The sequence below is a fragment of the Malus sylvestris genome, chromosome 3 (genome assembly GCF_916048215.2).
Source record: "Malus sylvestris chromosome 3, drMalSylv7.2, whole genome shotgun sequence".
NCBI classification, from domain to species: Eukaryota; Viridiplantae; Streptophyta; class Magnoliopsida; order Rosales; family Rosaceae; genus Malus; species Malus sylvestris.
Genome location: NC_062262.1, coordinates 30,460,439 through 30,478,670, shown reverse-complemented (window position 1 = coordinate 30,478,670; position 18,232 = coordinate 30,460,439). Strand labels below are relative to the sequence as shown.

Below are 18,232 nucleotides of genomic sequence, written 5' to 3'. Positions count from 1 at the left end.
TCTACAATAGACAGAAAACTCATAAATTATCAAGAATTAATAAAGAGAGAACCCATTAATGTACAATCACATTAGAACTGGAGCAATTTCCTCCGATTTTAGCCAAAACATGCCGCTTAACCAAATCTACACTGAGCTCACAATAATTTATCCTTATAAATTGACAGTCTTCAGAGTACGTTATAAATAGTTTTCTTGAATTTAAGCGAACACAACCAACTTAATCAAATTTACAGTGAGCAAACACAACCAAATCTAAAAATTCAAACTTGCACAAAACCCATTTCCAAATCCAAACTTACAGTTCTAAACAAAAATTAAATTTGACAGAAAACTCATAAATCATCAAGAACTCAATAAGAAAAGAGAGACCCAGTTAGTCTAATCACCTTAGAATTGAAGGTATTCCCCCTAAGTTTAACCAACAACCAACCAAATCCAAATATCGAAATTTGCACAGAAACCCCATTTTCCAAATCCGAATTTACAGTTCTAAACACAGAATTTTTTTACAGAAAAACCATAGATCGGCAAGAATTCAACAAAGAAAAGAGAGAAAAATTATGTGGGTTTAAATAAAATTTCTCCTGAAATATTCATTAATTCCTCTACAATCTCTGCTATATTTTCAGATGATCACCGTTTAATCAGTAAAAGCATTACAAACATACTATTAAAAATGGTGGTTGTCCTTCTTCTTCTCAAACTTCTCTTGTTTGAGCTACTCCCTTGTGCAACTCCATTATCCTTCAACTTCTCCTCCTTCCCAAACGGCCTCACCAATTTATTTATCCAGGGAGATGCTTTCGTCGACGGCATGTTCCTCCGCCTGACTAAAAGCGCTGCCGACATCTCACAGAACCAAAGCGTCGGCCGAGCCACCTACTCTCAACCCTTCCTCCTCCGCGAGAACGCCACCGGAAAACTCGCCGATTTCACCACAAACTTCACATTCGTCATCGACTCTGTAGGCAAAACGCCCTACGGCGACGGACTCGCCTTCTTTTTGGCGCCAAACGGATCCTTACTCAACACCACAATAAGCCAAGGCGGCGGTCTAGGCCTCCCCGTCATAAACCCGCCAAATAATGAGTCGACGAATCTGTAACCCTTTGTGGCAGTTGAGTTTGATATCTTCACGAATCTCGTCACTTCCGTCGAAGATCCTGTCGGCGAACATGTTGGTATTGACATCAACTCTCTCAAGTCTAAGGTTACAAAGCCTTGGAATGGATCCATTACAACCGGAAGGGTCAATACTGCTCAGATTCGCTTCGATTCTGGATCAAAAATTCTTAGTGTTGTTTACACTAGTTTTGTAAATGGTGTCCCAGTATGGAGGAATATTAGTTACATTGTAGACCTGAATGAGTACTTGCAGGGTTATGTTATTGTTGGGTTCTCTGCCGCAACAGGGGCTTTAACAGCTCTACATAAAATCAACTCATGGAATTTTAGCTCTGCAGAACTGCGCGGTGAGAATGAGTTTAACAACTCAGCGCCGGTGGTTCCCGTGCCAGAGCCGAACCCCATTGTTGTGCCCGAGCCAGGAAATGGGGTCAACGTCGGACTGGTTGCTGGGTTGGTTGTTGGGTTGGTTTTGGTTCGGTGCATTTGTTGGAGGAAGGGCAAAACAGGGGGAAGTAGTGTTGATGAGGATTCTATGGTGAACGACTCGATCGATGAGGAATTCGAGAAGGGGATGGGCCTGAAGAAGTTTTCGTACAAAACATTGGCTCAATCCACGGGTAATTTCGATGAGGGAGAAAAGCTTGGAGAAGGAGGATTTGGTGGGGTTTATAGAGGGTTCATAAAAGACTTGGACTCGTATGTTGCTGTTAAGAGGGTGTCAAGTCGGTCTAGACAGGGGATGAAGGAGTACGCGGCAGAAGTAAGGATCATCAGTCGACTCAGGCATCGGAATCTGGTGCAACTCATCGGTTGGTGCCATGAAAAAGGAGAGCTCCTGCTTGTTTACGAGTTCATGTCCAACGGAAGCTTAGATTCTCATTTGTTCAAACCGAAAACCTTGTTACATTGGGAGGCAAGATACAGAATTGCTCAAGGCTTGGCATCCGGGTTGTTCTATCTACACGAAGAATGGGAACAATGTGTGCTGCACAGGGATATTAAATCGAGCAATATTATGCTGGATTCAAATTTCAACGCCAAACTTGGGGATTTAGGATTAGCTCGACTTGTGGATCATGGCAAACAATCGCAAACAACAGTTCTAGCTGGAACCATGGGATACATGGCTCCAGAATGCGTTACCACAGGAAAGGCAAGCAAACAAACAGATGTCTACAGCTTCGGAGTTGTTGCTTTGGAGATAGCTTGCGGGAGAAAACCCATTGATCCAAAGTTTGGAAGGACTCAAATTAACATGGTGGAGTGGGTTTGGGAGCTTTATGGAGAAGGGAAAATCATTGATGCAGCTGACCCTAAATTGTGTGGAGAGTTCGATGTGAAACAGATGGAGTGTTTGTTGATTGTTGGGCTATGGTGTGCTCATCCGGATTACATGATGAGGCCTTCGATACAACAAACAATTCAAGTACTTAACTTCAAAGTTCCGTTCCCCATTCTCCCATCAAAGATGCCGGTGGCCAGCTACTTATCTCTTCCGGTATCATTTTCAACCTCGTCGAGTTACAATACTGATTTGGAAAGACGTTAGATAGAGTCTTCGGGTCATGGTTAAAACACCAACTCCTCACAATTCACCTCATCTTCTGCATCCAATTCTTCTCCATCAGCCTCACTTTTGTATACAAGGTAAATTCAATCTCACTCTGTTATATGAATATATAAATTTGCGTGTAATACATTTTTTTATAGTGAATATCTTTAAGTAAACATGTTCGACGACATATATAGTTATTACTTTGATGATGATGAACTTACCATCATGTCGTAATTATATGTTATACTCATAAATTTATAACAAGAGATTGCAAGAGGGTTTGAACTGGGAAAGCAGTAAGTGAAAGAGAGGTTCTTTGTACCAGGGCATTCAGAAACTTACATGCCAAAATGCACAGAGAAAGAGCGTCAAAAGAAAAACCCAATACTCAAATATGACCACCAAGTTCAAACGACGACATCCATGTCTTCTCAATGTCTATGCATTCGGACAACAAAACGTAAACAAAAAATCAGCTGCCAAACATTCGTTCCTTCAGTGTTCAGCTGCCGTCCATTCATTCCTTCAGTTTTCACATCAAACAAACCCGAACACATATAGATAAATATATTATGCACTCTTGAATCTAGATACTATTGTAGTTTCAACAAGACAGTGAATCGAAAAAAGGATACTTGTAAAGTGTAAACAATGCAAAATAAAATACAACAAAGTTCATTATTTGTGTAGTTTTGGAATGAAACAGAACTATTGATCAGATAGTCCAAGGATATTTTCGACTTGTGTTCGATGAAAACAATGACTGTGTGCTGTAAAAACACTCGTTTCTTGGTTTACAAGAAAAGATGATCGCTCTACTTTTTAGTTGACAAGTAACTTGCGAAATGTCTCTAAGTTCGATACTATGGTTATCCCTTCCGCAAAGCTTCTACCCCTCCTCCTCTTCCTTCTGTTTATCCCTTCTGCATCTCTATTGACGTTTTGATTCATCATTTTTCTTCTGAGTAAGTTTGTCTGATTATTTTCCTACGTTTTTGTCTCCTCCTGCAGAAAATTGAAACCATATTTTACGTACGCCGTTTTCAAGAAATTCACAGAAGAGAGATAGAAAGGGATAAAGTAGTACAAACGTACCTCAGGTCAACTGGCCTCGATCCTATGGATTCCCTCATGATCTTCGCCGAAATCAACATCGGAGCCATTTTTTATGCGCGCCGTTTACATTTTTGGTTTATTCAGTATTCTCTCTTTCCTTTAATATCCACACAATTATGATTGATTTTTCAGATATTCAAAATGCAGGAATAAAGAAAAAAGGAGGAGGACAGGAAAGTCCTCTTCATGTTAGTTTTCTTTTGCAGGAAAACCCATTTCATGTTAGTTTCCTTTTGCTTTATCTTACTTCTTTCAACAAATGCAAAATCCTATAAGATTAGGTGTTCTGTGTAATAGCCAAGTTATTAATCCAGCCATTACTTTTAATCTCCAATAGTCACAATTAATTTTAACCTAAACGAGCTCTCTCCAAGGTTCCTCTCAACAAAACTTCCTAGGATTGTATTCAAAATCAATAATGAATGCAATTCATCCACTGAAACTTAAAAAGTAATGGCAACTTGGTTATTATATCCAAAATCATATCTAATACGAGATTGCATTTGGTTCTGCAGTGGTTGTACATTTTTCTTCATGATTTTGGCCAAAAGGTTGTTTGCTAAAAACCTATCACGGTACAAAAAATAAATAAAAAAAAAACCAAACTGCCTGCCTTTAGTTTGATGGACTACCAAGATTCTTATCTACCTTTGCAATTGCATCTTTGTTGCGAATCTAATTTATCCTTCTCTTTTGCAGTTTATTGATATAGGCCGACAATGACCAATCTCCATTGAGATAAACAAACATTTTGCATTCTTTAAAAAAAAAAAAAAAAAAAAGTGTTGTACAAGCAATCAGTAGAGACAAAAGCGACAATTAATAAACTAATTGCAGCGATTACAAGCTTCAACCCATGACCTTGCCTATTGTCAAACCCAGCTGAACAATAAAAATGTTACTTATACTCGAAGTCCCGTTTTTGAGTCCCTCCCTCTGTAAATTAATGTAACTTATCCTACCTGTTGCAAAAAATAATATAAAATAAAACTAGTTATAACTCATTTCTCGTATCATTCATATAGTTTCTTTTCATAAATGGGGGTAAGGCAAGTGCCTTCGCCCATGAGCGGTAGGTCTCGGGTTCGAGACTTGGGAGCAGTCTCTCCATAAATGGGGGTAAGGCTAGCCGACATTCACCTCTCCCAGACCCTGCGTAAAGCGGGAGCCTTGTGCACTGGGTACGACCTTTTTTATTCATATAGTTTCTTTTCACCTCTTTAGAAAACAAAAGATCAAAAAAATAAAAATAAATATGTACATCTAACAATTGAAAATTCCCTTCGACAAGAAAAAAAAACAATTGAAAAGTCCCAACTCTCACATCAAGAACAATTCCCAACAATTTCAAGCACCATCGTCAATCCTTTCCCGACGAAGATTTTGAAAGACGAAAAATCCATCATAGATTCAATTTATTTTTTTGTGACTGACATACGGAGTGATACATCACGTGTTACTATACAAATGGTGGGATATGTTTATTAAAAAGTTAATAACTTAAAAAATAAAATTTCCTACAACTTATATAAAAACACGTGATGTACCACAGTGTTCCCGTCACAATAAAAAAATTGATTTTTCAGTGTGACCGTATTGGAAGATGAGTGTAAGTAGGTTTAAGTAGGTTAGTTGTTTTCATCAGCTAAGAAGTGTAAGTAGGTTGGCTGTGTAAATCATATGTCTTGTGTCCTTAATTCAAGGGATATCTAACTTGTGTCCTTAATTCAAGGGATCTCTCTTAACTGTAAAGCAATTTTAGGTGTGTGTTATGGGAGGTCAGAAGGTTATGTCTTCTACCTTGCCTATATAGTGTAACCAAGTCTCTTGTGTAAGATATAATTCATTAATATACAAAAACCTTCAAATTACAACATGGTATCAGAGCAGTAACCCTAACAGACCTGTCTCTGTATATCCTTGTGTGTTAAACTCCTTCTCAACCTTCTAGAATGGCTGAAGAGAGCTCAGTTAATCTAGAGGTAGAAACCTCTCATGCTTCTCCGTCTTCCATCTTGTCCGACGTTGATGTAAACCCAAACCAACGTCTAAGTTCAGTATTATTAAATGAATTTAATTATCTTCCATGGGAAAGAGCTGTGACACTTGCTTTGGGAGGACGATCGAAACTCGGCTATGTCAATAGAGCCTTTCCTATTCCTGAAATCGAGTCACCAAAGTATGACGCATGGCTCTGCAAAGATCAGCTTGTTATGTCATGGTTGCTTAACTCTATGGAACGAAAGATTGCTGAGATCTTCAGCTATGCCAAATCTTTCATGCATCTTTGGAAAAATCTTAAAGAGATGTATGGAAACCAGAATAATGTTGCTCAAGTTTTTCAACTTAAGAAAGACATTGCTGGGTTGCAACAGAAAGGGAAATCATTTGTACAGCACCTTGGAATATTGACAACGATGTGGAATGAACTCAATGTTTATCGCCCTCACACCACCGACACTAAAGTGCTGCTGAAACGTGCCGAGGAAGACAAAATATTCCAACTATTGGCAAGCTTAAGTTCATACTTTAAGGATCTTCGAAGCCACATTCTCATGAACGTTAACCTTCCTTCTTTTTCAAGCATCTGTGCTACTATTCAAAGGGAGGAAGTTCGTAGAAAGATGATGAACATGGAGGTGAAAACTAACCTACCTGAAAATAGGGCTTATGCTTCAAATTATAAACCTATTGAGGAAAGAAGTTACAAAGGAAAGAAAGGGGATTTGAAGTGCAGCTATTGTAATAATGGTCATCACTCATGGGATAGGTGCTAGATTCTTCATCCAGAATTAAAGCCTAAATTCTTGAGAGATCACAAGGCTCCCTTGAAGGCTACGTATGGCTTGCCTCACAAAGCTAATCTCGCAGCTTTTGATCTCTTAGCTTCGGCCCCCTCTGATGAGATGTCCAAATTCACTACTAATCTTGTAACTCTAATCAATGAGTTTATAGCTTTCCTTCACAAGAAACAAGGGGTCAGAGAATGTGAAGAAGGTTCCTCAAATCAGACAGCTCTACTTGGGCATTTTGCAGGGTTTCTAGCTGAAAATAAGAGCATTGCTTCCAAAGATATCCCAGGTATTCTGAAATCTTTTTCAACTGCTCTCTCAGTTAGTAGTGCACATGATTATTGGATTATAGATTCAGGTGCTTCTGATCACATGACAAATGAGGTTACAACCTACATAATTTTGAAACAATCTCCGCACCCTCTCATGTGTCAGTTACCAATGGCAAAGGGGCTTAAGTTCTAGGAAAAGGGAAAATAAACTTGATATCCAACAATGTTGAGTCAAATGTTCTTTATGTTCCGTCATTTCCTTTCCAGCTTTTATCTGTTGGCTAACTCATAAACTCACTCAAATGTCTTGCCATTTTTTCTCCATGCAATGTCTTGTCTCAGGATTTAGTCACCAAGAAGAAGATTGGTGAAGGTTTTTATTTAAATGGTCTCTATTATGTGTCCAGGGAAATCCACGTACCCAAAGCTTTTCAAGTCAGTACAAACCAAGCTCAAGAACAAATTTTGTGGCACCAACGATTAGCACACCCCTCTGAGAAGGTCTTGCCCTCATTGTTTCCAAACCTATGCAAAAATGTAAACCAATGTGATGTTTGTCACTTGTCTAAGTTTGCTAGGTTACCATTTTCTTCTTCAATGTCTAGAGCTAGTAATCCTTTTAAAATCGTGCATTCTAATATTTGGGGGCTAGTTTTAGAGTCCTTTGATGGATACAAATATTTTGTAACCTTTGTGGATGATTTCACAAGGATCACTTGATTATACCTTTTGAAATTTAAGAGTGAAGTTATGGATGTTTTCCAAGATTTTCACAAACTTGTCACTACTCAATTTTCGTCAAAAATTCATATCTTAAGATCAGATAACGACACTGAATATATGTTCAATAAGATGTCACACTATATGAGCACACAAGGTATACTACATCAAACAAGTTGTGTTGGAACACCCCAACAAAATGGGATTGCCAAAAGAAAAAATAGGGACCTTCTTGAGAAAACTAGGGCTCTAATGTTTCACATGAATGTGCCAAAGAAGTTTTGGTCCCAATGAGTGTTTACTGCAACCTATCTCATTAATAGGTTACCAAGTAGAGTTTTGAATTTCAAATCACCTCATGAAGTTTTGAAAGGAAAATCTCTAAATCTACCACACTTGAGAGTATTTGGATGCACATGTTTTGTTCATGTTCAAACACCCCATCAAGATAAGTTGGATCCAAAGGCTACAAAGTATGTGTTTTTGGGTTATCCATCCACTTAAAAGGGTTATAGATGTTACAATCCAACAACAACAAAAATGATGATCTCAAGCAATGTAAAGTTTGAGGAAAACATGCCCTACTTTGCTCGTCCAACTAAGTATTCTAGTCAAAGGGAGCACTTGATGGATCTTTTTCCCATGCCTCACTTGGGCATTATTGAGCATGATGTCTTAGAGCCTCTTCCAAGCCAACTCCCATTGTTTGGGAGGAACTTGATGAGCAGAAAATATCTTTGGCACTTGAACAGTCGTCCAGTCCAAATGACATCATCCCCTCAATGATGGCACCAACTCCACAACCTATCAATCAAGCTCATCGTAATCCTTCACGACAAATAAACCCTCCACCTAGATTGCATGATTATGTGACCTATAATGCCAAATACATGTTGACAAGTGTTCTTGATTATAAGAAGTTTTCATCTAACCATGATGTCTTTTTAACGGCAATCACAAATGCACATGAGCCCCAGACCTTTGATGAGGCAAACATTCATGATGAATGGAAAAGAGCAATGGAAGAAGAACTTCAGGCTCTCCATAAAAATCACACATGGACTGTTGTCAAACTTCCTAAGGGAAAGAAGGTTGTGGGGAGTCGATGGATATACAAAATTAAGTTCACGTCTCATAGAACCATTGAGAGGCATAAAGCTCACCTGGTTGCTCGTGGATTCACACAAACTTATGGGGTTAATTATAAGAAGACTTTTTCCCCTGTAGCAAAAATGAACACTATCCGAGTTCTCTTATCAATTGCCATCAATTGTGCATGGCCTTTTTTTCAAATGGACGTCAAGAATGCCTTCCTATATCGTGATCTCCAAGAAGAAATTTATATGAAACTTCCACCAGGCCATTCACAAGTAGGTGACAAAGATATGGTGTGCAAATTACATAAGTCCATCTATGGTCTTAAGCAATCTTCTCGAGCATGGTATGCCAAACTCAGTTTGATGCTGGAAAATGTTAGTTTTCGATGGAGCAATGCTGATTCATCTCTCTTCATTCGAATTGGTTCCACTGGAAAACTTGTTGTACTCATCTACGTCGATGATCTTATTGTGACCGGTGACAACATATCTGAGATTCACTCCCTCAAGTAGTATCTTCGCAACAAATTTGCTTTCAAAGATCTTGGTATTCTCAAGTATTTTTTTTGGATTGAAATGGCTCGTTCTAGCAAAGGTTTATTCTTAAACCATCGAAAGTATATTCTTGATCTCCTGCAAAAAGCTGAAATGTCAGCATACAAACTAGCTCGTGCCCTACTGGACACCAATCTTAAACTAGACATTCAAGGAGAGCCACTCACAAATTTGAACTACTATCAACGAATGGTTGACAAGCTCATTTATCTTACCATTACAAGACTTGACATCTCATATGATGTGAGCCTTGTTAGTCAATTCATGCATTCCTCAACTATAACTCACTTGAAGATTATACATCACATTCTTCGTTATCTTAAAGGTTCAGTTGGTAGGGGCATGTTGATGAAGAACAACAACCATACAACAATCGTAGGCTACACGGATGCGAATTGGGCAGGCAACTCTATGGATCATAAATCAACTACAGGTTTTTGCACGTTTGTTGGTGGAAATCTTATCACTTGGAAAAGTAAGAAACAAAGTTTTGTGGCCCGATCAAGCGCAGAGGCTGAGTATTGTGCAATGGCATCCACTTGCCTGTGAACTAATTTGGCTTAAAGGTCTTCTTGGTGATTTGGGTTTCTTTCATACTCAACACATGTCTATGTTTTGTGACAATCAAGTCGTAATGCACATGCATCCAACCCTATGTTTCACGAACGCATAAAGCATATCGAAGTTGATTGTCACTATGTTTGCACCCAGGTTCAATCCAATATCATTGATACTCACTACACGTAAAGCCATGATCAGTTAGCCGATATTTTCACCAAAAGTCTTGCTTCTACTGGTTTTCAGCATATTTTGGTCAAGCTTGGATCAATCAACCCCTTTGATCCAACTTGAAAGGGAGTATTGGAAGATGAGTGTAAGTAGGTTTAAGTAGGTTGGCTGTTTTCATCAGCTAAGAAGTGTAAGTAGGTTGGATGTGTACATCATTTGTCTTGTGTTCTTAATTCAAGGGATATCTTACTTGTGTCCTTAATTCAAGCAATCTCTCTTAGCTGTAAAGCAGTTTTAGGCGTGTGTTATGGGAGGTCAGAAGGTTATGTCTTCTACCTTGCCTATATAGTGTAACCAAGTCTCTTGTGTAAGATACAATTCATTAATATACAAAATTCTTCAAATTACAACATACCAGCCCACAGAGTGATACACCACGTGTCACTATACAAATGGTGGGATATGTGTGTTAAAAAGTTAATAACTTAAAAAATAAAATTTAAAATTTCCCCTTATTTAGAGCAAGTCTGTGAATTTGTAGGGCTTGTGAAAGCGTCTGAAGGAGTGTTGCATTCACAAGTTTTCAAAATGGTACAAATGGTACTGAAGTGGAGATGATCAAATATCTTTCTTACATAATTGATTTGAAACAATACTTGTCAGATTGGGTAATTGTTGGGTTCTCTGCTGCTATCGGTCAAGATATTGCTGTTCATAAGATCATTCCATGGAATTTCACTTCAACTGCTCTAGTTGAGAATCAAGATGAATTGCGAGCTTTTTCACCACAAAGTCTTTTGCCATTCGGAGGCCTGCTAGTAGGGCCTCGTACTCTGCTTCATTGTTGGATGCTTTGAAGCCTAAAGTGATCGCCTGCTCGAGCATTGAGCCGTCTGGGGTGACAAAGACCACGCCTGCTTCTAAGCCTTTATAGTTGGACGCGTCGTGTATAAACCTGGTACTGCACACCTTACAGCGTATTTTGATGCTGATTATGCTGGGAATCCTGATACATGGCATTCCACAGGTGGTTTTTGCATTTACTTAGGCTCTAATCTCGTGTCTTGGAGTTCTAAAAAGCATAAAACTGTCAGTAGGTCGAGTTCAGAAGCTGAATATAGGCAGTTTGCTTATACTGCTGCAGAATTATCATGGTTCCGATCTTTATTTCGTGACCTACACTTGCATCTTGATCGACCAACAATCTGGTGTGACAATGTTTCCTCCATTGCCCTCGCTTCCAATCCAGTTTTTCACTCCCGTACAAAGCACTTGGAGGTGGATTATCATTATGTTCGTGAGAAAGTGGTTCGTCAAGAGTTATTTGTGAATTTCATATGTTCTCAAGACCATATTACTGATCTTTTTACAAAAGGATTGTCCTCTTCACGGTTCAAGGATCTTGTTTCCAAGCTTTCAGTTGTTTCTCCTCCTGTCAGCTTGCGGGGGGCTGTTAGACCAAGTTCGAGTCTGGTGGTGGTTTCCTAAAATTCAGGAGGTTGTGATCAACCTAAACTCTTATCCAAGAAGAGTTAGATTAGTTCAAACTTCTTTTTGAATGTTAGTTGTTTTCCATAATACATTTTGTAGCTTATGTTGTAATTTTGAATTTGAAACAGCCTTGTAAATAGGGATTTCAATCCCTGATGTAATCTGAACGTGAATATAAATACATGCAGCCTCTCTTTGAAAGGGCATGCAATTAAAGTGAAACCTTGAGAGTTCTTAAGTTTTACAAATAGGGTATCAAGTCAGTCTAAACAGGGGATGAAGGAGTACGCGGCGAAGTAAGGATCATCAGTCGACTTAGGCATCGGAATCTAGTGCAACTCATTGGTTGGTGCCACAAAAAAAAAAGAGCTCATACTTGTTTACGAGTTCATGTCCACTGGAAGTCTAGATTCCCATTTGTTCAAACCGAAAACCTTGTTACCTTGGGAGGCAAGGTACAGAATCGCTCAAGGCTTGGCATCCGGGTAGTTCTATCTACACGAAGAATGGGAGCAATGCGTGCTACATAGGGATATCAAATCTAGCAACATCATGTTAGACTAAAATTTCAACGCGAAACTTAGGGATTTCAGGTTAGCTCAGCTTGTGGACCATGGAAAACAATCACAAACAACAATATTGGCCGGAACTATGGGCTACATGGCTCCTGAATGTCTTACCACAGGAAAGGCTATCAAGGAAACATATTTCTACAACTTTGGAGTTGTTGCTTTGGAGATAGCTTATGGGCGAAAACCCATTGATCCCAAGTTGGAAAAGAGTAAAATCAATATGGTGGAGTGGGTTTGGGAGCTTTATGGGGAAGGAAAAGTCATTGAAGCAGCTGATCTCTTCTGACACCGTTTTCAATCTCATCGACTTACAATACTGATTCGGAAAGAGGTCAGGCAGAGTCTTCAGGTCATGGTTACAACACTAAATCTTCGTAGTTTTCCTCATCTTCTGCATCCAATTCTTCATCTGCCTCACTTTTGTAAGCAAAATAAATTTAATCTAGAGTAAATGACAAAAAACTACCTCAATTATTAGTGTCACGACACTTTCATACCTCATCTTTTAAAGTTGACAATATCATACCTCATCTTACGAATTTGTGTCAATGTTATTCCTTCCGTTAATTGACCGTGAATTTTTCAGTTAAATGCTGACGTGGCTTGATTCAGACCCATTTTTATTAAAAAATTAATAAATTATTATTAAAAAGTTATTTAATATTTTTTTAAATATTAAAATAATAAAGGAAAAAAAACCTCAGGTCAGTTCGTTCCTCCCCCTATCTCTCCCCATCTTCCTGCAACCCAGAAAGAAGAAGAAAAAGGAAGAAAAAGGAGCGAGGAAGAAGAAGAAGAAGAAGAAGAAGAAGAAGAAAAAAGAAAGAAAAGAAAAAAGGAAGCACCCAGTTCGTTCGCCCCGCCCCACCCCACCCCCACCCCCAGTCCCACCCACCAAACCTACAGAATAAGGAACACCCAGTCCGCCTGCCCCACCCCACCCCCACCCCACTCCCACACACCCAACCTTAAAAAGAAGAAGAAGAAGAAGAAGAAGAAGAAGAAGAAGAAGAAAAAAAAAAAAAGAAGAAAAAGAAAAAAAAAAAAAAAAAGGAAACCCAGTTCGTCTGTCCCCCCCTCCCACCTTCCCACCCTCTTCCATCCACACTCATTCCTCCCATTTTCTCTGCACCCAGGTTCTTAACCTTCAAAATCGGCCTGCCGAAGGTTTCCCAATTCCACCTCAACGGGATCTGGGTTTTTTTTTTTTTTTTTTTTTGGTTTTCAGGTAGTGGGTGCGAAGGTGGGGAGGTTGGGTGCGGAGAGTGGGTGCGGAGAGAAGAGGGGGTGGGGATGGGGGAAGACAAATTGGTGTTTTGTTTTTCTCTTTTTTTTTCTGGGTTGCAGTTGCAGGAAGGGGAAAGAAAGATGGAGATAGGGAGAAGAGAGAGATGGGGGGGAAGGGGACGAGTGTTGATTTATTTATTTATTTATTTTTGTAATATTTAAAAATATATTAAATGATTTTTTTTAATTTTTAATAATTTTTTAATAGAAAATTGGCCTCGGATCAAGCCACGTCAGCATTTAATTGAAAAATTCACGGCCAATTAACGGAAAGTATAACATTGGCACAAATTCATAAAATGAGGTATGACATTGTCAACTTTAAAAGATGAGGTATGAAAGTGTCGTGATACCAATAGTTGAGGTAGTTTTTTGTAATTTACCTTTTAATGTAACTCTGTTATAAAGTATACAAATTTTTGTGTAATTTATTTTTTGTAGTGAATATCTTGAAGTAAATATGCCGACGACATTGTTGTTACTTCAATGATAATAAAGTAACAACATCATCTCCCACGAGTCTCCATCACCATCGCGCTACTCTTCAGTTTTGATCCAAATATTTTAATTTCAAGTTGACAATGAAAATTCTGACAAGTAGAAACTAAAATGAAATGGATATCAATGCAGCCCATTTGTAACATGACAAAAAATGCACCGACACTAAATAAAAGGATAATACTTGTTCTCTTATGAGCAACCTACTTGTTTTCCCATTTATGATTAATGTATCTTTATCGTTTGACCATCATAATCGGAACAACTTATTCTCTTTATGATCATCTAAAGATTATATCTAAGATCTTTCAATTTGGTGATAGTTTAGTCATTATGTGTCAACCCAGTCAACTATTTTCGTAACAAGTAGCATCCTCCATCTATTTATTTTATGCATATGAAAGGCTAAACGATCTCCAAATTGAATAAGTTTTTGTATATATGATCTTTAGATTATAACAAGACAATGAACAGTTCGGTTATGATGTTCGTACAGTAACATTCTTTAATCATAAGTGGATAGGCAAGTAGGTTCGCCCATGAGGGGAACACTAACATTATCCTTAAATAAATTAATACTTCTCTTTTATCATTAAAAAGGGAGTTGAACTTCAAACATCATTAAACATGGAGAACTCAAGTTTTTCAATAAGATGTCAAGATTTCATTTTTTTTAATGCATACATTGAAGAAGAAGTTTATGTGGAGCAGTTGCAACGATATAGTGAAAAAGGAAGGAAGACAAAGTTTGTTGATTTCAGAAAGCATTGTATGACTTAAAGTAAGGGCCATGAGCCTGACATAGCAAAATTGATCAATACTTTCGTCAAAGTGGATTTGTAAGAAGTCCAAGTGAGCCATCACTTTATCTCAAGAAAGAAGGTACATGTGAATTTCTTGTTGCATGTCTTTATGTTGATGACTTAATTTATACAAGTACCAAACCAAGGATGGCAGAAGCATTCAAGAAGGGCATGATGAAAGAATCTGAGATGACAAATTTGGGCACTATAAAGTATTTTCTAGGAATTGATGTCCAACAATTGGATGAAGGGACTTTTATGTATCAAGAAAAGTATGTAGAAAACCTCTTGAAAAGATTAAATACGTTGAATTGCAAGCCAATTGATGCTTCGATGGCAATTAATTCAAAGCTTCAAGTGATAACCAATTGTCAATATGGGGAGTAGTTCAATTACTTATAAGTACATATAAAGCCCATTTTCTCATCAATGTGATATTTATTCTCAACACACCCCTTTACTTGTAGCGAATTTTTCAAGCCTAACACGTGGATACCATAACTTGAGTGATGTAGAGCACGTGTGGCCGTTGGGCTTCACACATGGACAACATGCTCTGGTACCAAGTAGAAAATTGAGGTTCCACCTAATCCGATGAGGGATTTCTACTCTCAACACCCCCCAAGTTTAGCGAATTTTTAAGCGCATAATCAGGGTAATATGGATCACAAGTGGCTGGTGTGCTTCACACGTGGGATAACCATACCATCTAGAAAGTTGAGGTTCCACCATAAAACAAATTGGTTTTATGGTGGAACCCCATCTTGCTTACCAAGAGTTGATGCTTCTATGCATAGACGTGTTGTTGGCTCACTAATTTATTTATCTAATACAAGACATATATAGTTTACACAATCAGTGTAGTATCTCGATTCATGAATGATCCAAGTGATCATCATTTGTTGTTGTGAAATGAATACTAAGATAAGGAACCAATGACCACAAGTCCCCCTTGGCCTCTTTGTATGCAATGGTTTATTTGTTTGGACTGCATTCGAAAAATGACTTTCTATGCATCTCACATATATAGCGAAGGAAATGTTGTTGCGGACAATTTTTCTAACATGAGCTTGTCTTCTCCAACTTTAATATGACATGATTACCAGAATCCGTACTATACTTGGAGAATCCCAAAAGATATCTAGGAGTAGATATTGCATCCTCTTTTAAGTGTGAGTACTTACTTCGCACGCAAAATCCTTAAATTGTAAGAATCTCCAAAAATATAAGAAACCTGGCTGATTTCATACCGGATCAGGTTTTCGTATCTTGGGGAGAAAGACTGGTCAGTCTCAGCGAAGTCGACGGACTTCACTCACTTATCCGATCAGGATGATGGTGGCATCGCTGGTCTGTTTGTGTAGATGTGCGATAAAAGTTGTTGAGTTCATGACCAAACTTTTGAGATATTCGTATTCCAATCTGCCTTGCTTGTCGTCTATAGTTAATTAATTCTCAGTTGGTTAAGAGCATTCTTCTTTATACTCAAAGTCCCATTTTTTAGTCCATCTCTCTATAAATTAATGTAACTTATCCTACTTGTTACAAAACATAATATAAAATAAAAGTAGTTATAACTCATTTGTCGTATCATTCATGTAGTTTCTCTTCACCTCATTAGTAAACAAAAGACCAAAAAAATCAAAATAAATATGTACATCTAACAATGGGGATCTGACCTATCTCTCGCAAGGCGCCTACTATTATTCATGTCCTTTGGTCTCCTCCTTGGTTTCCTTGGATTAAACTTAATACAGATGGTTTATCTAAAGGAAATCCCGATCCTACTGCTTGTGGAGGAGTTTTCAGGAATTGCCATGGTCATTTTCTTGGTGGTTTCTGCTAGTGGATTGGTTATCGCAACTCTTTTTTTTTTTTGCAGAATTATCTGCAATTATTATTGGTATGGAGTTTGCATATGAAAAGTGACAGCTCTAGTGTTATTTCTGCTCTTCAATCGTCTGATTTTGATCCCCCATGGCCTCTTCGTACACAATGGTCTATTTGTTTGGACCGCATTCAAAAAATGACTTTCTACTCATCTCACATATATCGGGAGGGAAATTTTGTTGCGGACAATTTTGCTAACATGGGCTTGTCTTCTCCAACTTTAACTTGGCATGGTTCTCTTTCGCCAGCGGTTCGTGTTGCATTGTTTTCGGACTATGTTGGCTTGCCTGGTTACCGCTTCTCAAATTAATGTGCATCTTCACATCCATGTTTGTCTTACTTTTTTTTTCCCCTAACTTTGTGGTGTTGCTCAACTTGTTTTGTAGGTTTAGACCTTTAGGTTTGGTTTCAGAGGGGTTAGGTTTCATATCTCCCCCTCTTTTCTTTGTATCTCTTTTGTTTTCGTTTCTAGAAGGGTATGGTTTATGTCCCCTTCTTTTTCATGTATTGTTTCCAAGCACCATCGTGCCGACAAAGATTTTAAAAGACGAAAAATCCACCATAGACTCAGTTTTTTGTTCCCACAATGAACGCGTAGTGGAATCAGAGTCGGCGTTGGGAGAGTGCGACCGATTCGATGGCATAGGGTCCTCAAAACCCCAAAAAAAAATATTTTTGAATATAATAATATATATATAAAATAATATTATATAAAAATAATATATAAAGATATTAATCAAATCAAAATATATACATATAAAAATCAGATGGGTCAAAATCAAATCAAAATATATGCATAAAAAAATTTGATGGGCCAAAAGCCATCAGACTACTACCCATCAAAGTCAGATACTAGTACCTAAAAGCCATCACCCATCAGACTATCTACAACTTGTACGAAAATATATAAAAAAATAATTAACAAAGGGCAAAGTTAATCAGAGAAGCCCACTGACCAATTACCTAAAAGCCATCACCCATCAGACTACCTACAACTTGTACGAAAATATATAAAAAATAATTAACAAAGGGCAAAGTTAATCAGAGAAGCCCACTGACCAATTACCTAAAAGCCATCACCCATCAGACTACCTACAACTTGTACGAAAATATATAAAAAATAATTAACAAAGGGCAAAGTTAATCAGAGAAGCCCACTGATCGAGGCAAACAATTCAAAGACAGTATTCCTCTCACGCCAAAATCCCATCACTATGTTCCACTTTCTTCTTTTCACAGCAGACTACCAGTACAAAAGCACCGGAATCATAGACATTGTGTGACATCCCAAATCACCCGGGGAATGATCTTCAAATGTATATTCTCATCCCTACCTAGCACGAGGCATTTCAGGAGCTAACTGACTTCGGGTTGAATAGGAACTCTGAAGTTAAGCGAGAAGGAGGCCAGAGCACTCCCAGGATGGATGACCCACTGAGAAGTTGCTCGTGAATTCCCAGAAACAATAACCATGAGGGCTTGGTTGGGGCCCAAAGCAGACAATATCGTGCTACGGTGGTGGAGCGGGCCGGGGAAGTGATATGCCCCGGTCTGGGATGTAACACGTTGTGCCAATGTCCTAGATTCCCAGTGTAATTCCCTTCTCTCTTCGTCCCATTGTTAGATTTCCCACAAATTATTAAACCTTAATTTATAAATTTATGAAATTAAAGAGAAACTTCCAAATTATCATAATGAAGGAGACTTCGATCAAAGCATGATAT

At 38.3% G+C, this 18,232-nt stretch overlaps 1 protein-coding gene and 1 long non-coding RNA gene across 2 annotated transcripts in view; one reads left to right on the top strand and one right to left on the bottom strand.

Moving 5' to 3' along the window:
• The window catches only part of LOC126617454 (uncharacterized), a 43,698-nt gene extending 42,925 nt beyond the window's left edge, over positions 1-773 (bottom strand). The window contains exon 1 of the long non-coding RNA XR_007621368.1: positions 755-773. This is a non-coding gene — a long non-coding RNA (uncharacterized LOC126617454). The remainder of the gene's footprint in view (positions 1-754) is intronic.
• Positions 1-18,232, top strand: part of LOC126617443 (L-type lectin-domain containing receptor kinase IX.1-like) — a 62,611-nt gene that overhangs the window by 40,909 nt on the left and 3,470 nt on the right. Inside the window, exon 3 of the mRNA XM_050285506.1 lies at positions 2,707-2,778. Within this exon, the coding sequence (XP_050141463.1) occupies positions 2,707-2,778 (72 nt within the window). The remainder of the gene's footprint in view (positions 1-2,706; positions 2,779-18,232) is intronic.